General features: G+C 43.9%; 1 protein-coding gene across 1 annotated transcript; it reads right to left on the reverse strand.

The window, feature by feature from the left end:
- Nucleotides 1-372: 372 nt before the first annotated feature.
- On the reverse strand, nucleotides 373-17,460 carry PIERCE1 (piercer of microtubule wall 1). The gene is made up of 3 exons (XM_073599611.1): nucleotides 17,209-17,460; nucleotides 14,427-14,505; nucleotides 373-2,509 (listed from the first exon to the last, which is right to left on the reverse strand). Exons 1-3 carry the CDS (start codon nucleotides 17,343-17,345, stop codon nucleotides 2,321-2,323), a joined length of 405 nt encoding a protein of 134 aa, XP_073455712.1. The 5' UTR covers nucleotides 17,346-17,460; the 3' UTR covers nucleotides 373-2,320.
- Between the last annotated feature and the right edge of the window lie 357 nt (nucleotides 17,461-17,817).

Below are 17,817 nucleotides of genomic sequence, written 5' to 3' on the forward strand. Positions count from 1 at the left end.
TTTCATCTCTTTATTTATTCTGAGCATGCGTGGCACTTTGTCCGTCGGATTTGTGTACACACGATCGGAATTTCCGACAACGGATTTTGTTGTCGGAAAATTTTATCTCCTGCTCTCAAACTTTGTGTGTCGGAAAATCAGATGGAAAATGTCCGATGGAGCCCACACACGGTCGGAATTTCCGACAACACGCTCCGATCGGACATTTTCCATCGGAAAATCCGACCGTGTGTACGGGGCATTAGTGTAGTAGGGACATTAGATTGTAACCCCTTTGGTGCAGAGAAAGGCAATGTTGGTAGTGCCCCCCCCTTCCTCTTCACAGCTGTGACAGAAAATGGTGCTGGGAACCTTCTGAATAAAAAAATAACAGCTGGTGGAAATTTTTATTCACTAGTTTACATCACCACAAAAAAACTAAAAATGAACATCCACCAAAACTGCAAGTAAATAGATTTGCTTGATCGTTTAAAGCTGAATTAATACTGGTGGGATAAATTACCACACACATTAACACGTCTTGCAGAAAAGCAGCCCATTTGTTTTGAATGGACTAAGAGAAAGGCACAGGAGCGATTAAAATTAGTAAGACAATTGTCCAGTGAAAAGAAAAATGTCAGCAGAATAGGTGCTGGGAAAGCCTGAGAAACTCTCTGCTCCACCTATCAGTTCCTTAGCACAGTGTTTCTCAACTCCAGTCCTCAAGGCACCCCAACAGGTCATGTTTTCAGGCTTTCCATTATGTTGCACAGGTGATTTGATTAGTTTCACTGCCTTAGTAATTACCACAGCCGTTTCATCTTAGGGAAATCCTGAAAACATGACCTGTTGGGGCGCCTTGAAGACTGACAGAGTTGAGAAACACTGCCTTAGCGCACCAGGATCGTCTCACACACTGACAACTGCACTGTTGATAAGGAAGCTTCTCAGACCTTCCCAGCACCTATTTAATTGAATACATTTGTACTAATATTATTTGCTCCTCTGCCCCCTTTCTCTTCCTTGTTTTCTGAGTGTTCAAACTGGATCTCACCAAAGGAGCAGCAGGAGGATTACTTCATGATATTAATAGACCCATTTGCCAGAGACTGTGAGTCAGTACCTTGGATTCATCACATTAATAAAGTGATTGTAAAGACAATTTTTTTTTTTCAATTAAATTAAAAAGATGCTAAAAACTTACCCGCTCTGTGCAATGGTATTGCACAGAGAGGTCCATTACTTCTACTTCTGGAGTCGCCTCGCAGCGTTGTCTGCTCCCTCTCTCCTCCGAGTTCCCCCTCAGCAAGCCATGTGCTGAGGGGGCACCCGTGTGGGCGTGCACGCAAGCCAGGCTCTGTGCATCCATAGACACACACAGCACAGCTCGGCCATGACCCCGCTCTCCTCTCACAGGATTTGGCTGGCTCAGAGTCTCCTGTGAGACCAGGAAGAGAGAGCAGTGCTGCTGCAGATGGGACAGTGCTGGAATGGTGGAGGAGTCAGGCAGGTAAGTGTTTAAGGATGGGGGACAGTTAGTGGAGTGTTTTTTACCCTAATGCAGGGAATGCATTAAGGTAAGGCAAAATAAAACAAAAAACAATTAGGCTTTAGAACCACTTTAAGGACATTCCTTTTTGTGAACTCATGGGGTTTGATTTACTAAAGGTAAATAGACTGCGCACTTTGCAAGTGCATTTGCACTCATTTTCCCCATTTGCCTTAGTGAGGTGGTGAAGCTTTACTTTATAAACAATACCAAATCAGGTGCAAAAAAAAAAACAGCATTTTTGCTTGCACGTGATCTGATGATGGAAATCAGTAGAGCTTTGCCACATTCACTGGGGAAAACGAGTGCAACAACATTTGCAAAGTGCACAGTCTTATTTATATTTAGTACCGTAATCAACCCCATGAATTATTAATATTAAGGTGGTAATTTTGTGTGCTTCCTTTCCTTTTTTTTTATAGGTCAATATTTATCCAACCAGATCTGATATTTCTGGAAGGTAAACCCTGTGACCATTTTGTTCATCTTTTGGGGGCCCCATTGATGAGCTCTCCACATTTTGGGACCCTTTATTTGTATTTGTATTTATTTTATATTACAAAGAAATGGCAACATCACAAGGTGGACAAGAATGCTCTTGAATTTCCCAAAAGAAATAAACCAAAGACAAACTAAGACTCCACACATAACTGAAATATCACTAGATAGACTGACCCTTTATGAATCACCATCTAATACACAGGAAATGGTCCTTAGGAAAAGCAGGAATCTGTATATTAAGTTATTCAGTTTCACAGCTCAGGTAGTAAAGTTTTGTCAAATAAATGGTAATCAAGCTGACTGTGATGGCCCACTGATGTTGTAGCTCCGGTGAAAATTCAGTCTGTCATGGAAGGTGATTAGATTGTCTGGTCCCGTCACAAAACTTTTCTCTGTGTGTGTGTTGAGTCCATTATTTCTATAATTGCCGCATTTTGTAGCAGCTTCTGAAAACTTGTCGGAAACTCCTTTAAACTTTGTCTGTAAGTAGAGAGAGGAGGATATCCAATAAACAACATTTTATTTGCAGCTTCATCATAGCAAACATAAAAAAATTAGGTGACCAAATACTGAAAAAGAATGTAAATTTCAGTAAGGGTTGGAGTAATGGGTTGACAACTTTGAGCTTTTTTGCAGCAATGGAAGCAATATAGACCTTGAATGTTTATACAAATAATTGCTACAGGTTCCAAAAAGTTTAATGATTTGCAAATCCCCTGTATAAGGAAATGTGTGAAGAAACTGTTTACTACACCCACAACTTTGGTTACTATTGCACTTCAGAAAGTAGTAGCTCTCATAATACAGAGAAAAAGGGCAATTAAAAATGAAGTATAGCCAAAGCTTTTTTTGGCCTTACTTGTCTTCTGGGTCACAGGAGTGCACTTACTTTTGCTTTCCTGAGAGCCAGAATCAGCTAACATCACAGGGCCACTCCAGAATTTGGAAGGATTCTCGAACACATTGTGGGGATTCACCCTGCTGGCTCAAACACCTCAGTGCACTGCCGAGAGCTTAGGCCAGCTGCTCCCATCCCCTCTCCAGCCTGGAGCTCCAGTGAACACTGGAGGGGCAGAGCAGAGAGTGGTCTCTGACAGTCATCGCTCTGCTCCAGGAAGACCAAGAACCAAGAGATCAGTAGTCTTGTGAGTGCTTAATTCTCGATTTCTTGGGCGTATACCTGGCAGGGGATAGCTGTAGCATCATATCGATGTTGCAACATGGAGATGAATATACTGTATAGGTTTGTGTTTTTTTAAATCCCAAACTTCAATCCCAACCCCTTCAATATTGGACACTTTCACCCCTTCCTGCCCAAGCCAATTTTCAGATTTCAACATTGTCACACTTTGAACGACAATTACTCGTCATGTAACAACTGCACCCAAAGACCTTTTTATTCCATTTGGTGAGACAGATAGAGCTTCCTTTTAGTGGTATTTAATTGGGGATTTTATTTTTTGCTAAATGAATAATACAAGACTGAACACTTTGAAGAAAAAAAACATTTTGTTATAAAATGTAGCAAATAAGTAATTTTTCTTCCTCACTGATGTGCACTGAAGATCCTTGCACTGATGTACCACTGTAAAACACTACTCACTGCTCCCCACAGATCTGGCTCTCCTTCCCCCACATGCGGTCTCTGTGTGAGGGAAAGAGAGCCATTAACAGACAAAAAACGGTTATGTTTATATCTGTGATCACTTGGTAAAGGGACGCTGTGATTGCCCTTTTACCCTGGTCTATGATGTGCTGTGTCCAAGGCACACAGCACTCACAGAGAGTCCCTGATGAGCACCCCAGGGGGCGTGTGGGAAGTGTGCACATGAGAGAACATGCAAGGACGCCCTCCCAGAACTAGAGAATGGCTGTGAGGCTGTATAATGAACAAATCATGGGCAGGAAGTGGTTAACAAAAAGGAAAACACACCATTATTAGGGGAAACCCAAGGGTGTCAGCAAGTACAGTTTCCTACACCAACAAAAGGCACTCTGGCAGGAACAGGTCTGGCAAACCCAAAATATGGGTCTTGTGAACCAATGAATCAAAATCTGAATAGTACATTGAGAAACTGAACTTCATAAGCATGGACATAAAACTGGAAGAACGTTCCTAAATATTTTGCTAGTAGTGGATTGGTTAATCAGTATACGTACTGTCTTTATGGGGTTTTTTTGTGTCCTTTCAATAGGAGAGCAGCTATTATACAACATCCTAACAGCCTTATGTGTCTATCAACAGTCTGGGCCATATATTTGTTATGATCCCCACTTTTTTACATCTGGTTTCCAATATTCACAAATTTTGGAGAAAAGGACCAGGTCTTCTGCTGCTGGAGTCCATTCTTTACAAGGCTCCAAATGTGTGTTCAGTGAAGGCCTTCAGTACAGCAATGCTTCACAGAGTGGCTGTGGACTATGTCAGCTTAAAATAGCGATTCTCCTCTGACCTACCTACAGTCAATAATTTGTAAATCCAGGAAGGCCAGAAGTTCCTGTGATGCTGCAACCAGTTCATCTGCTACCAACAATCATTCCACAGTCAAATTTGTGTAGGCTGTTCCGATGTTTGATCCAGAAGATAAACTTCCTAACCATGTCTGCATGCTTTATGTATGAAGATGCAGCCATACGATGCTCTATTTGCATTAGCAAACAGGGATACCTAATAAAGTGGTAACCAAGTATAAAACTTTACACTGCAAATGATTTTCCTTTAGGATTACAGTACCCTTTCACAAATCTAGGTCTGACAGTAGTACCATACAACTTTGTACATTCAGTGCCTAAAAAAAACAGAACCTGAGCCCATTGAAGCAGATGTAGGCCTGATTACATCACTGGAAATGTATGTAAAAAAAAAAAAAAGAGGCCAGCATTTCACATTGACTTTGTATGTGAACAGATCATAGAGAATGGATTTCCATTACTCAACGGACCATGAGAAGGCTCAGTGGGGTGTAAGCATCTCTGTAGCTGTTGTGTTGTTAGAACTTCCAATAACATGAATTCCAATCAAAGTGTTCACTATGTAGGGAGAGATGTTGGGGGACTTCAGCTATAATGGCAGATTGCCAGTTCACAACAAGAACATCAATTAACATCACAATATATTGGAACCAGGTTATAGCATTCTAAATGGAAAAAATGCGTTGCGCTTAGGTATATATTCACCTTATCAATCTAAAAGTGCCCAGTGTATGTGCTTCCAATCTCAAATCAAAATATACAATATGTGACATATAATTAAATCCACCGTATTATTGAATATAAAATACCAGTATATTGCGCTTAATGATAAGCGACCTATTTATATATAGAGGACATAACCAAATAAATATCAATAAATGCGCCTGAAATTTACATCAAAGTGCCATGCATAAATCCAATCTAAAGTGCTACGTGCAAGGAAAACTGCTTATATACAATAGTGGCAAGTGAAAAGGCATGCATTGTAAATACGATAATTAGCATACAAACTGTGAAAAAAACTCTATAAGCAATAAGTGATAAAAACATATAAAAAACCATATATATTAATTGGGTGATAATAGTCTTTTAAATGTGAGGAAAATCTTCCAAATCCATATCACGTAACAGTGTGTGGCGGAAAAGAATCCAATGGTGCAAAAAGGTGCTTCACATGGGAGACGGATCGTGGAACCACAGTGCCCAAATGTGCCCTGGTGACCCCCAAAGTAGCTGCGCTCACCTCTGAGCGCGTGACACAGGGATTAGCTGCGTCCAAACACGCTTTGGAGCCACCCCTGGGCTCAGTAATCAGGACACCAGATGATCTCCCATCAAGCTCTCTTAGGACTCCATAGGCATCATACCAAAAGAAAAAGAAGGGACTGCATAGTGTAATATCGCCAAAATATTTAATAGTAACCAGTGTAAACAATCCCCACACCGGGGTACTCACATTGCATAGGTGCTTAATGTGCACCAAACAGTACAGGCAGAATATACGTCCGGAAATGCTGATTCAATGCGCTGTGGGGTGTTCAGATCATTCCAGCCCAGCTCAGTGCTGCTCGCTCCGTCCTGGCCCCTCCCCTACGCGTGTTCGACACAGGGAGTCACGTGTCTTCATCAGGGGGATCCCACATCCGTTTAGTTATTTCCTGGCAGCCCAGCTACAACAACTGGGAGGATGCGCTACTGAGGGAGGGGGAAGTAAGTGTGCCAAGATTATCCTTCAGGGGAGCCTACACAGTTCACTAGTGGAAGCACTGGAGGCAGACTCACTGCAAGGAGAGATCCTGACGTTTAAATTGGTCACTAGGGTTTGGCAAACAGTTAAGAGGATAATGGGGTACAAAGGAATTTCAGAATATTCGCCAATTTGGAATAATAAGCACTTGCATGAATTGCTAACTGTCGAAAGAAATTGGATGTGGGAAAACTGTGGGATAAACCGGCTGGCACAATTATATGAGGGGACTATCCTGAAATCGTTTGAGGACCTGAGGCAGGAGTACGGGTTACCAAGTCAAGTTTTTTATAGTTATCTACAGATTAGGCATGCCCTTAACAAGCAGCTTAATAGACAACCCCCTAATTGGTGTAGGATGCCACTACTACAAACAATAATTAAATCAGAGTCCACCAAGGGCTTAATCACGGAGGCATATAACCAACTAATAAAGAGAAGAAACGCACAGGTAGGTCTCCTTGGGGGTAGGGACAGATGGGCGGCTGATGCGGGGGAGATAACGGATGAGCAGTGGAAAAGGATTTTGGAGTTAGGATCAGAAGTGTCGGTCTCCCCAGCACAAAAAGCTTCCCACCTGATGTTGCTGCACAGAACTTACTATACACCAAAAAAGCTGTTTATGTTTGGTCGTAGAACCAACGACGAGTGCCCTAGATGCAGAGGATCTGGCGACTTAATCCACATGGTCTGGAGGTGTCCAAGACTAGTTAGGTACTGGTCTGAGATTATAAAGAAAATAAATACCATATTCAGTACCAACCTAGAGTTCGACCCCAAGACTTGCGTGTTGGGACATGTTAACACCGGGCCGAGCGATTGGAGCACAGCTATAGCGGTAGTAAGATGTCTGTTTCAAGCTAGAAAACTAATAGCACAATCCTGGCAATCAAGAACACCTCCAACCCCGGAAGCTTGGGTCGGAGCTGTCAACTCAACAGTGTGGAATGAAAGGACATTCTATACTAGATTAGGTAACTATAACAGGTTTGAGAGACTATGGAACCGGTGGGTACAAGCAATGCCGTGTCCTCTAACAGTGCTATCTTAGAGTCGAGAGCACTCGTCTTTCTAATAAGGGAGAGATGTTGAATCGGGTATAGCTTAAAGTTTCAAAGCCAAGAGGGAACAATGTATAGAACTGTAGCTAGATCTTGGGTGTGCCCTGAAAACTAGGTGAGCTTAATAATGTCGGGTTATTGGGGGGTGGGGGGAAAGGGTATACTAGATAGAAAAGCAATATCTTATAGTCACGTATAATAGCAACAAGAAGATTGTGGCCAGATGGGCTAGATGTATTTGATATGTATTTTATGTGTTAAAACTTGGTAATAATAGGATAATTTAAACTTGGATAATTGAAAAGCCACAATGATGTAACTAAGTTAGAGACAAATATGAGTACAAAGCTGAAAGCTGTCTCTGGATTAAGTTTGCTGAGGTGGCGAAAAAAAAAAAAAAAGGGGAGAGAAAATTACAGTAAGTATGAAACAATTTTCTGTTTTCCTGGTGCCTCTATGGCAGCACACCTATGACAAATAACTAGCTGAAATGGATGGGATGATGCATAGTAAAAGATTTTTTTGAAAAAGAATTTAAAATAGGCAAATGCCAGCCTGTCTGCCAGCTTCTACAGATGAGAAAGCTGCCGGGTCTACTCTAACGTCTCGTAAACGCATGTTGGGATGACCATGATGCTACCGTTTAGAACGCTTTGATGGATACGTCTGCTCTGGCCGTCAAAGAAGCAGAAAGCAACCGGGTGGCATACAGCCCAACTGAAGAGGGGGTTCTAGTCCCCTATCCCTGTACACCTGCTTAACCAACGTGATTATCCATGAAACTATTGTACTAGAGCAGGGATCTGTAAACTATGGGTCCCCAGCTGCTGCAGAACCACATGTCCTATGAGATATTGTAAAGCTCTGATATTCACAGACCTGATTAGGCATGATGGGGCCCCAGGTGATGCTTTTTTTTTTTTTTTTTTTTTTTTTGGAGTATTACAAATAGATTAGATGGATGTCTGAAGGGAGTTGTGGCCCGAAGATAGTGTGTACCAAAGTAATATCGTCTTTGTGAAGAAGGTCAAAATTGGATCTGAAAAGATTGGCAGGACCCAAGGCTCGGAGATAGTAGAGGAAGATGAGAACGTAGGGATGAATCCATGTACTGGTCTAAGTTCCACTCTATCCGAGTACAAAAAAATAATATTATTGTCTTCTGATCTCAGAGCCTGAAGTTCTGATACTCCCCAACCCAATGCCATCACCACAAAGAAAAATAGTTTCCAAGTGACATTCCACAAGGATGCTGAATCAGATGGGGCAAAAGGCTGTTTGGATAAGGGCTCCAGAGTGATAGCGAGATCCCAAGTGGGAAAGATTTGTTTTAATGGGTGGGCTTATCTTCTTGACTGTCTTGAAGAATTTGATTATTAAAGGATCTTCAGCCCATCTCTTGTTACAGCAGAGATTGCCACAAGCTGTACCTTTAAATTGCCTAATCCTAATCCTAAATCAAGGTCTGCTTACAGGAAGTCAAGGAGTTGGGAGGAAGAGGGTACATCAGGATTGAAGTTTTGCCATTTGCGAAAGATCTAAACTTATTCCAAACCGTGTCACACATATTGTTCATTGACGGCTCCTATGCTTTGAGCAGAGTTGAAACAACTCTGGAGGAACATGCTAATGATTAAAGCCTCGGTTTTAACATTCTAATGTGAAGGTTCAATCTGTGAGGATTCTGATGGGTGTGATGCCTCGAGCCAGAAGAAAGGGTATCAGAGGAATTTTTACCAGAGGCTGGACACTAAGAAATATTGCCCTAAGGCAGTGGTTCTCCACTTTCTAGTGCCGTGACCCCTTGATAAAATTTCCCAAGTTGTGGGGAAACAGTAAAATTATTGTCGTAGCATGGGTTGTCAGTACCCAAGGCAAGTAATTTGCGCCCCTAACCCACAGACATTTAGCGCTCCCTGAGTCCCTTCCCCTTGAACAGTATTAAAACCCCTTATGGTACGTTTTAGGATGTACCACTCTCTTTGTTCTCCTTTCTTTCCCTTTTATCCCTTTCTATCCTAATTTCTTGTTTTTTTTTCCCATCCCTCTCTCTAGCCTTCTTTTTATTATTCTTTCTCTCCCTTTTTCTTTGTTCCCGCCCCCTATTTTCCTCTCCCTTCCATGTATTCTCTATTTTTATTCCTTCTCTTACGCCTTGGGGGGTGGGGGAATGGGATGAGTGGCAGTGCTGGCGGGGAGTTGTGATGAGTGGCAGTGCTGGGGGGAGCTCTGATCAGCCAACTTAGATCAAGGTCATCTGCTGATCTGAGAAATGTTGTGGGGACTTTTAATGGCAACTGTAATCACAGGTAGAGTAACTCACTGTGTATCCGGCTTCACTGTGTCTCCAGCTCTGTGGTGTCTCGCAGCAGTGACACCTATGCTGAAATCAGGAGATAGGGTCTCCTCCAACTCCCCCACTTCACATTCCTCACCAATCAGCTGACCTCTAGTCTCTGCCGTGAACTGAATGAGGGGCTGGTAGGAGGCTGAGTGGGTGGCTGCGGGCTCCAGGAACAGCCCAGCTGGGCTTCCACAGGCTCCATGGCCAGCCTGCTGGGCGGCCATTAAAGTGCTGGGAGAGTGGTGCGGGCTTCAGGAACAGCCCAGGATTTGGTGACCCCTGGCAAATCGTCATCCGACCCCCAGGTTGAGAACCACTGCCCTAGGGAATCATGGGTCTCCCTGCAAATATGGCAGGACTGTTATCACTGTGTATTGTTGATATTCCCCTTTTTGAGCTAATACTGGTAATAGGCTAATGCGCCCAATTCCATCATGACAACAGCCAACCATCCTTCAGGAGGATTTCCCCTTGGGGGTCACTAAACCATGCATGAAGCCCCTATTTCACTTTGAGGAAAAGACTTTTGACCTACAAACCTGCAGACCTGCTGTCGGTCAAATTAAGGACTGTTTTCTTTGCGCAGAGAATTTTGAGCTGGCCTCCAGTATTAAGAATTGTTCAGTCAGTGATCCCATCCAGTTAATCCCAACCTTTCTCCACTTAGGGGAAACTTTTTAGTATCCTTGTATACACCATACAACTTTCCACATCCCCCGGGGGCTATTCACAGGAAACCTGCATGATTTGGTGATTTCAGATAGATATGAATGTATATCTGTTCCAAATTTATATGCAATTCAGCTGGCATTTTTCCTGTGAATATGCATAGGCTGCTGTCCGGACTGTCTGTGTGTTTATGTGGGGGGGGGGGGTTCTGTTTAATTGTCTTATAGTGCCGCATATGTGTTGTTTTGTTTTCCCGTGTCTGTGTACATATTGAGTTCTTTCCGGGTCTTCACTCCTATGGATGGGACACGGAAAGCATGATATGTGAAGTTGTTTGCACTTTTTTACTGACTACATAGTGCAATATTTTGTATTGATATTAACATTAATAAACTTTGTACTTTTTGGAACCATTCGTTTAGACTCACTGCTGCAAAAGTAGCCATCTTTCTGAACTCCGGTATTAATACTGGGTTCATTTCTATATGCTAGCTTATTGTTGATATTGCAAGTCTTAAGAGAATTTGAAGTAGGAGGCCCGAGGAGGCCTAAATTATATTGCATGTCCAAGGACTTGACAGGGCATCTATTGCTTCTGCCCAAGGGTGAGGTAGATGTGTAATAAACCTCTGCAGCTTGGTATTGCTTGCTGTAGCAAAAGGATGCAGTTCAGGAAAGGTCCACTGGCCCACAATCCAACTGAATAACTTCGGTTGTAGGGACCATTTGTTGGGATCCAGGAATCCTTGGGATAGGTGATCGGCGTCTGTGTTTAAGTGGGCTGGAACATAGACTACTCTTAGGTCCTTCAGATTCCCCTCTGGAACCCAAATGAACATGGGTTCCACTTCCCTTAGTAAGGAACTGTTGTTGGTTCCGCCTTGGTGATGTATGTGTGATATTGCAGCTCTATTGTCTATCCAAATCATCTCTCTTGAACCAACATCTGGTTGCAATGTGCCTCCTAGCCTATTGCATTGGCAACTGTGGTCCAGAAGACATGCCTTAATGGACATGGCTTTACAGGCATCTCCCTCTTTGTCCACTAGTGCAGACCCCTGTGCATCAAACTTGTTTGCTATATGGACTGGGATAGACAGTTTGCTCCATTGCTTCAGGAATTCTAGCTAAAAGGTCCCTGAGGTGTCCATGGGACCATCTGGATACAAAAAGACAAAAATCCCTATTAAGTTGAGTTAGTTCAAGGCTGTTATGTAGGACCATGTCCTCACTCTCCTTACTTTCTGAACGATCGCACACTTTCTGAGATGGCAGGGACACTGTCCCTTTAGAGGTGAAGAAAAGATGACTCATTTGATGATTTATCCAACCGTATCTTGATAGTGTAGGCCACAGCATCCACCTGTTCCACTAGCTGGGCTGGATCTTTTGATAAAAGGAGGATATCGTCTGGTTAGTGATAAGAACCGAGACCCATAAAGAAGGGGTCTCATAAAGAAGCTTGGATAGTGATCCGAGCCCTCGTGTACTAATTTTGTTTTGGCAGAGTGTCAGCTGCCCGTAGTTCTGACCACAATACCCATATGGCTATCACAAGTAGTGACGTTGATCTTGCAAAGTAACGAATTGTATCCATCGCCGTCTCACCAGTGAAGTCTGTTAAGAGCCATAATTTGTCCAAAGCCTTGACTATATTTTCCCTAGGAACATTTTGATGTTACGGCCCTTGCCCACAGGGTTTTGGATACAGATAAAGGCAATTGCTGACTTCCAGGTGTTTAACCGCCATTTGGTAAGCTCCTTTAAGTTGGGGTCTATTCATCTGTCTAAAGGATCCTCAATTGAGGCTGAATTATCAATTGGTGAGATGAAATTCTGTGTTATAGGAAACACTGCCGCCGGCGGACCGTCTGGCATTGTAGAATCTTGTTCCGAGCGAAGACAAAGTTTTTCTAGGCAATTGAGTGTAAAAAACATTTTTTTTTTTCCTTTCCTCTTCAACAATGTCTCTGATATCATCCATCAGAGTAAGCCTATGTTTCCACTCTTGCGACCTGTAAGTCGCACGATTTTGATGTGACTTGAAACATTGCCTGTGTATTCTTGAGGTCTATGGACCTCAGGTTGCATCAAAGTGGGACCAAAGTAGTGCAGGGACTACTCTGAAATCGCTGCGACTTGAAATCGTACAGATGAACGATACTTATTGGAATCATGGGTTACGACTTATCATGTGACTTTGAAGTCCCAAGTCGCACTAGTGGAAACCCAGTCGAAAGAAGGAAACCTGCTTCTTTAGAAATGGGAAGTACATCTTTTGTCTACTCAGATGTAGTGTCGACTTTCTCCCAGCCAATAGCTGGCTGTACAGCCTGGACACAGGGCTGAACTAAGAAAAGGTTGAAGTCCGAGGGCCAAGCTCTTCTGAGGTATCTTCAGATGGCCCCCCATCATCCAGATGTCTAGGTGGGATACTTGCTGCATGGTGAGAGGATTCTCTCGAGGATGGGCCAGGAAGAGTTAACTTCCCTGGAGGAGATTGAGCTAATTGCTGCAATAGAACTGCTGTTGCTCGTTCCGCTATGTATCCCCTGCCCATCTTTTGAGTAGGCTTACCTGTTAACCCTCTGACTCTCTGTCTGCTGCATAGACTCTAAAACAGCTTTTGCAGACTAATTGGCTGGTAATGGGATGACCCCGCATGCTCAGCATTTAGGGATTTGAGAGTTGGTGAATGTGAAGAACTGTCTTTTCACGGATGAACCCTCACCGCTTGCATGGTATTCTGATCTGGATGGTGTGCCCTAGCTGGGGCCTTCATAGGCTTGTTTATTTCGCCTTGATATCCGCTTGGACTTCTTTTGGCTTACAAGGCTGAAGCATAAGTGCTCTCTTTTTTTTTTTTACTCACCTGGACGACGGTCCCTACCTTAAATGTTGGAGAGGGTCTTGTTCGGGTGGCGTACTGCTTATTTTAGGCAACAGACAGAAAAAGCAGCAAGAGAAAGATAAAGGAGTTAGCGACTGGTATTTCAACTGGAGCAAGGAAACAGTATTCCTGAGTAAAGAAAAGGAAAGAAATTACATTTACCATTGGCAAAAAACAGGGTCCCCTCCAGGAGCTCCCCGCATAGGCAACTTCCTCAGATGACAACAGGCTGCCATGCTGAAAGCCCCCAGCAATAAACAATGGAGAGGGGAGGGGCATCTATGGAAGATACAACCCTCTAAAAAATTATTTTGACAAACAAGGGCAAAAAATGTAAAATTTGCCCCTATTCAAGATGGCCACCACATCCCCAGGCCAGACCGCGCATGCGCAGCCAGTGGCACTAGGACTTGTGCGGCCCACCCGACTCAGCCCGGCCCACCGAGCTGGCTCCTGACGTCTGTGCATGCGCAGAGCGGGCAGGAAGTCGCTGAGGGACTCAGAAAGGCTGGTGCGAGGTGCGCGCCGCCCACTATAGTAACCAGGAATGAAGGCACAATATCACAAGGAGGGGAAGGTGGTGGGGGAGGAAGAAAGTGAAAAAGAGAGAGAGGAACGCAAAGAAAGGAAAACGAGAGAGAATGGATGACAGGAGGGAGAATTGGAAGGATAAGACTAAGTGAAAAATAGATATAGCTGCTTTCTCTTCTGCAGGCTTGAGCAAATGCCAGTCTATAAATTCAGATAGGAGCTCTTAGTTAAGAGACAACTGCTGTCCCAAAAGACCCACAGAAGGGACTCCCTATCTTATCAGTGCATTTATCTGCCCAAGAATAGGGACTGCACCTGGGAGAGGCTTGAACCCAGCTGGAAGCTGCTGACTGCAGATGTAAGGAATGTTCGACCACCATTCACTGACTATGATGAAAAAAGGGAGAATGCTGGGAGTGCACTAATCCTTTTCTTTTATAATATTCACTGGTCCTGAGGGTGGAACTTGTCACAGGTATGCTGCCATGGAGGCACCAGGAAATAGCATTTTCAGGAGATCAGCAATGGCAGCCTTCATATTTCTCTCTGGAGAGGATTTCTTGGGAACCATACAGGACCCTTAGTAGAGTCCCTTCTGTGCTATGCAACTGCTATTAATTAAAGGTGGTCCAACATGGTTACTGTCCACCAGACGCATACAAGCAAAATAATCTGCATCTTACCGGCATCTCATGCACGGTGGGCGGCCTACTCCCATATGTTTGATTTGTGGTCCTGTACAGAGGGTTGCCAGGCTTGGTTCTGAAAAACATAAACAACCATTAGATCAGGTCTGTTTTTATGACAAGTTAATTGTAGATGGAGATCTTTATGAAACATAGTGCTGGGTTAGGGGTAGCAAGCTAAGCTAAAATACCAATAAGATATACCTGTGCTTAAATCCCAATAGCTTATGCATATATATAACTCAACAGGTGCTAAAGGGGTGTGAACACTAAGAATTCTGGATGAACCCTCTGCACACTGCTATACACCCTTTCTTGCAGACTTTACACAAAAGCAGAGATTTGTTTTTTGTGCAAAGTTTGCTAGAAAGGGTATATGGCAGAGGGTTTATCCAGAATGCTTTTAACCCCAAAGAAGGGGTTAAAAACTCCAGTGTTGCGGCACTTTCGAAGCACTTTTCAGGCCGAACTGCGAGGGCGCTGGTGAATGTCCTCGTAGTCCATTGATCTTCCTGCTCTCAGGTAACTGCTTGCCCATATGATGTACAGGTAGACAATTATTCTGAGAGTCTGCAGGAGCATGAGATTGCACAAGTGATCTACTGATCGTGGGTGCAATTCTCTGCGGACTCCTTAGAAAAAAAAATAACCTGCAAAAAAAGTGCTTTTTTTTTTTTTTTCAAAAGGTGAACTTATCCTTTAAATATGTATTGCAATATATGTGAACTAAAAACTATGTTTTGTTCAAAGATTGCTGGAAAGGGTGTATTTCAGAATGTTTAGGGTGATTTCACACTATGTGCTGTCACAATGTAAAACACCTGTCACAATTGTTTCCTGTGTGTCACATTCACACTGCAACACAGCCCAGAGCTGCATTCTATCGCAGCACACTGTATATAGTTGCATTGTACTGTACAGCAGCACACTGCCATGAATGAAGTGTACTTTTGTATACTTCAAATAAAGATCGAACAAATATGAAAAAAAGGGAGCGGTGTGTGATGCGCTGAATCAGGCTGGGTTCACACTAGCATGAATTGGATATGGATTTCCCTGCATCCAATTTACATGACGGGAGAATGTGCCCAGCTCTCTATGGAGCCGGGTCACAGATCTCTGGAGCTGCTGCGGAGTGGATTGCACAGGGGTCCTGGCTTTGTTTCAGGTCCAAATTCATCCCTGAAATGGAGAACAGGGATGCGCCGGACCCCTGCCGTCAGCCGCATCCGTTTCAAGTGTGAACCCAGCCTCACACACCACACTGCCTCCTACCACAGTTGGGAACAGAGCTGCCAAAGTAGGAAAGCGCTGTGACAGCTCTCCATTCCTATGTGAACCGGTGTTCTGCCGAGAAAGTTCCCCTCGGCGGATAAGGACCCCCCTCTACTGCGCAGGCGCTGCGCCTGCACAGTAGGAGCCGGCGGAAATAGCCGAAGCGGAATAGTTGGAAATCAGCTGTACACGGCGCCTGTAAGAGGCACTTTTTTATTCTCCCTCTAGGTCCACTTGGATGGTGGGGCTTAAACCTGGACCCAGGGCGCAGGCGCCGTGTACAGCTGATTGAAGATTTTCAGCTTCAGCTATCTTCGGCAGCTCCTAGTAGTTCTTACTGTGCAAGCGCTGTGCCTGCGCAGTACGGGGGGGTCCTTATCTGCCGGGGGAACTTTCTCGGCAAGACACCAGCCCTTACTATTTCACAAACAAGGAACCCTTAAGAACTTAGCCCGGGTTCACACTATATCCTGCATATGAATCGCACAGCAACCACACCGTATTCCTGTGCAACTCAGTATGCTGCGATTTGAGCCCATTCATTTTAAACAGGCTTGAATCGCACCAAAGAAGTGCAGACACCCTTTTTGGAGCCGCACCGCAAATGGATTGCATGGTCATTTTGTAACATACGATCCAGTGCAGGCAAACCGCACTGCCTTTGCGATGCGTTTGGGGTGTTACCTTTGTATTGACACCTGCATCGGACAGTGGAGGGATGTTGCATGCAGGGATTGATCGCTGCATTTCCTGTACCACATGTGTGAACCTAGACTTACCTGAGCCTGATTCTGATCCAACGCTGTGCTCATCTGCAGCGGCACTTCTCACCTTTCTCAGAGAAGACTCGGCAGCAGCATTGACTACCGCTGCTGTCCGTCAGATTCTGTGAGCAGAGAGTGGGTGGTGGGACCAAGCCGCGCTGTCTGTGTCTATGGACATACACAGCCCGGATTGAGCTTGAGCCCACACAGGTGCCCCCATAGCAAGCGGCTTGCTATGGGGGCACTCGGAGAAGAGCAGGAGCCAAGATCACCAGTGGGGGACCCCAGAATAGGAGGGGCCATTCTGTGCAAAACCCTTGCACAGTGCAGGTAAGTAAAACATGTTTATTATTTCCAGAAAATAAAAGTATTAAAACAAGAAACTTGGAGTGCCAGCTCACACTGTGGCGGCTTCAATGTCGCGCAACTCTGAAGCCGCCCCATACAGCGCGACTTGCAAACAACTTCTGTAATAGAAGTCCAAGCAAGCTGCTCTGAAGTCCCCCCCAAGTAGGCTTACTACTAGGCATCCACCAGAAACTAAAATAGAATTTCTAGGTGGAGTGATCCGTTAGGCGACCTGAAATGATCAGTAACAAAACGAATAATTACTGTCTACGCCAGATTAGTCACTTTAAATTACTCACATATTTAGGAACATTATTCATTTTGAAAATCGCAGTATTAGATATACTCATAATAAATAAATGAGGCCTTCGGTATGGATGCGTTCTGCGTACCTATATCCTGGTCTCCACGTCTCCGGGTGATTAAACTTGGCAGGTAAGTCGGGCTCCACTCGATAAAAGTCGCTGGTTTGGGGGTAGGTTGTCTCCTGACCTTCTGATGAGATGTGTGGAGGAGGATTGTCAGCCATCTTTCTCTATGGACACAGAAGTGAAGCAGTGAGAAGACTGAGGCCCAGCACACACAACACCTAAAGCCTCTTGTTGTAGCCAAACAGGTATCCCTGGAAACCGTTACCAGGAAACCACTAGAGGGCAACAAAGTATCAGCTTTCATTGCAATGCTTCCTACAGGAAATGCACTGACACTAATACTGATCACAACTCTATTACAACCTGATCATCTGATTTCTGATTATTTATACTTAATGAATCCAGCAATCTGGTGATGGCAGTGTGAGTGGAGGACTTTTTGAACAGATTCTTTATAGAATCCAATCAGTTAAACATAAAGCAGTCGATGAAAAATCATCTGTGTAAATATGAATAATTCCTGACAATGTTTTCATTGTAGGTTCAGTCATTTTAATATAATAGTTACGGCTTAATGATAAAATCATTATTTTGAATGGAATAACAGTTAAATGTGTCAGCTAGCAATAT

Source organism: Aquarana catesbeiana, linkage group LG09, assembly GCF_042186555.1.
Source record: "Aquarana catesbeiana isolate 2022-GZ linkage group LG09, ASM4218655v1, whole genome shotgun sequence".
In the NCBI taxonomy this organism is placed as follows: Eukaryota; Metazoa; Chordata; class Amphibia; order Anura; family Ranidae; genus Aquarana; species Aquarana catesbeiana.

What these genes read in the sequence shown, in the direction of transcription:
- PIERCE1 (XM_073599611.1), bottom strand. Translation starts at nt 17,345, where the DNA reads ATGGCTGACAATCCTCCTCCACACATCTCATCAGAAGGTCAGGAGACA. An exon ending in ACGTGGAGACCAGGATATAG is followed by an intron (nt 14,506 to 17,208) that starts GTACGCAGAACG and finishes TATGTTTTTCAG; the next exon opens with AACCAAGCCTGGCAACCCTC. An exon ending in CCACCGTGCATGAGATGCCG is followed by an intron (nt 2,510 to 14,426) that starts GTAAGATGCAGA and finishes CTCTACTTACAG; the next exon opens with ACAAAGTTTAAAGGAGTTTC.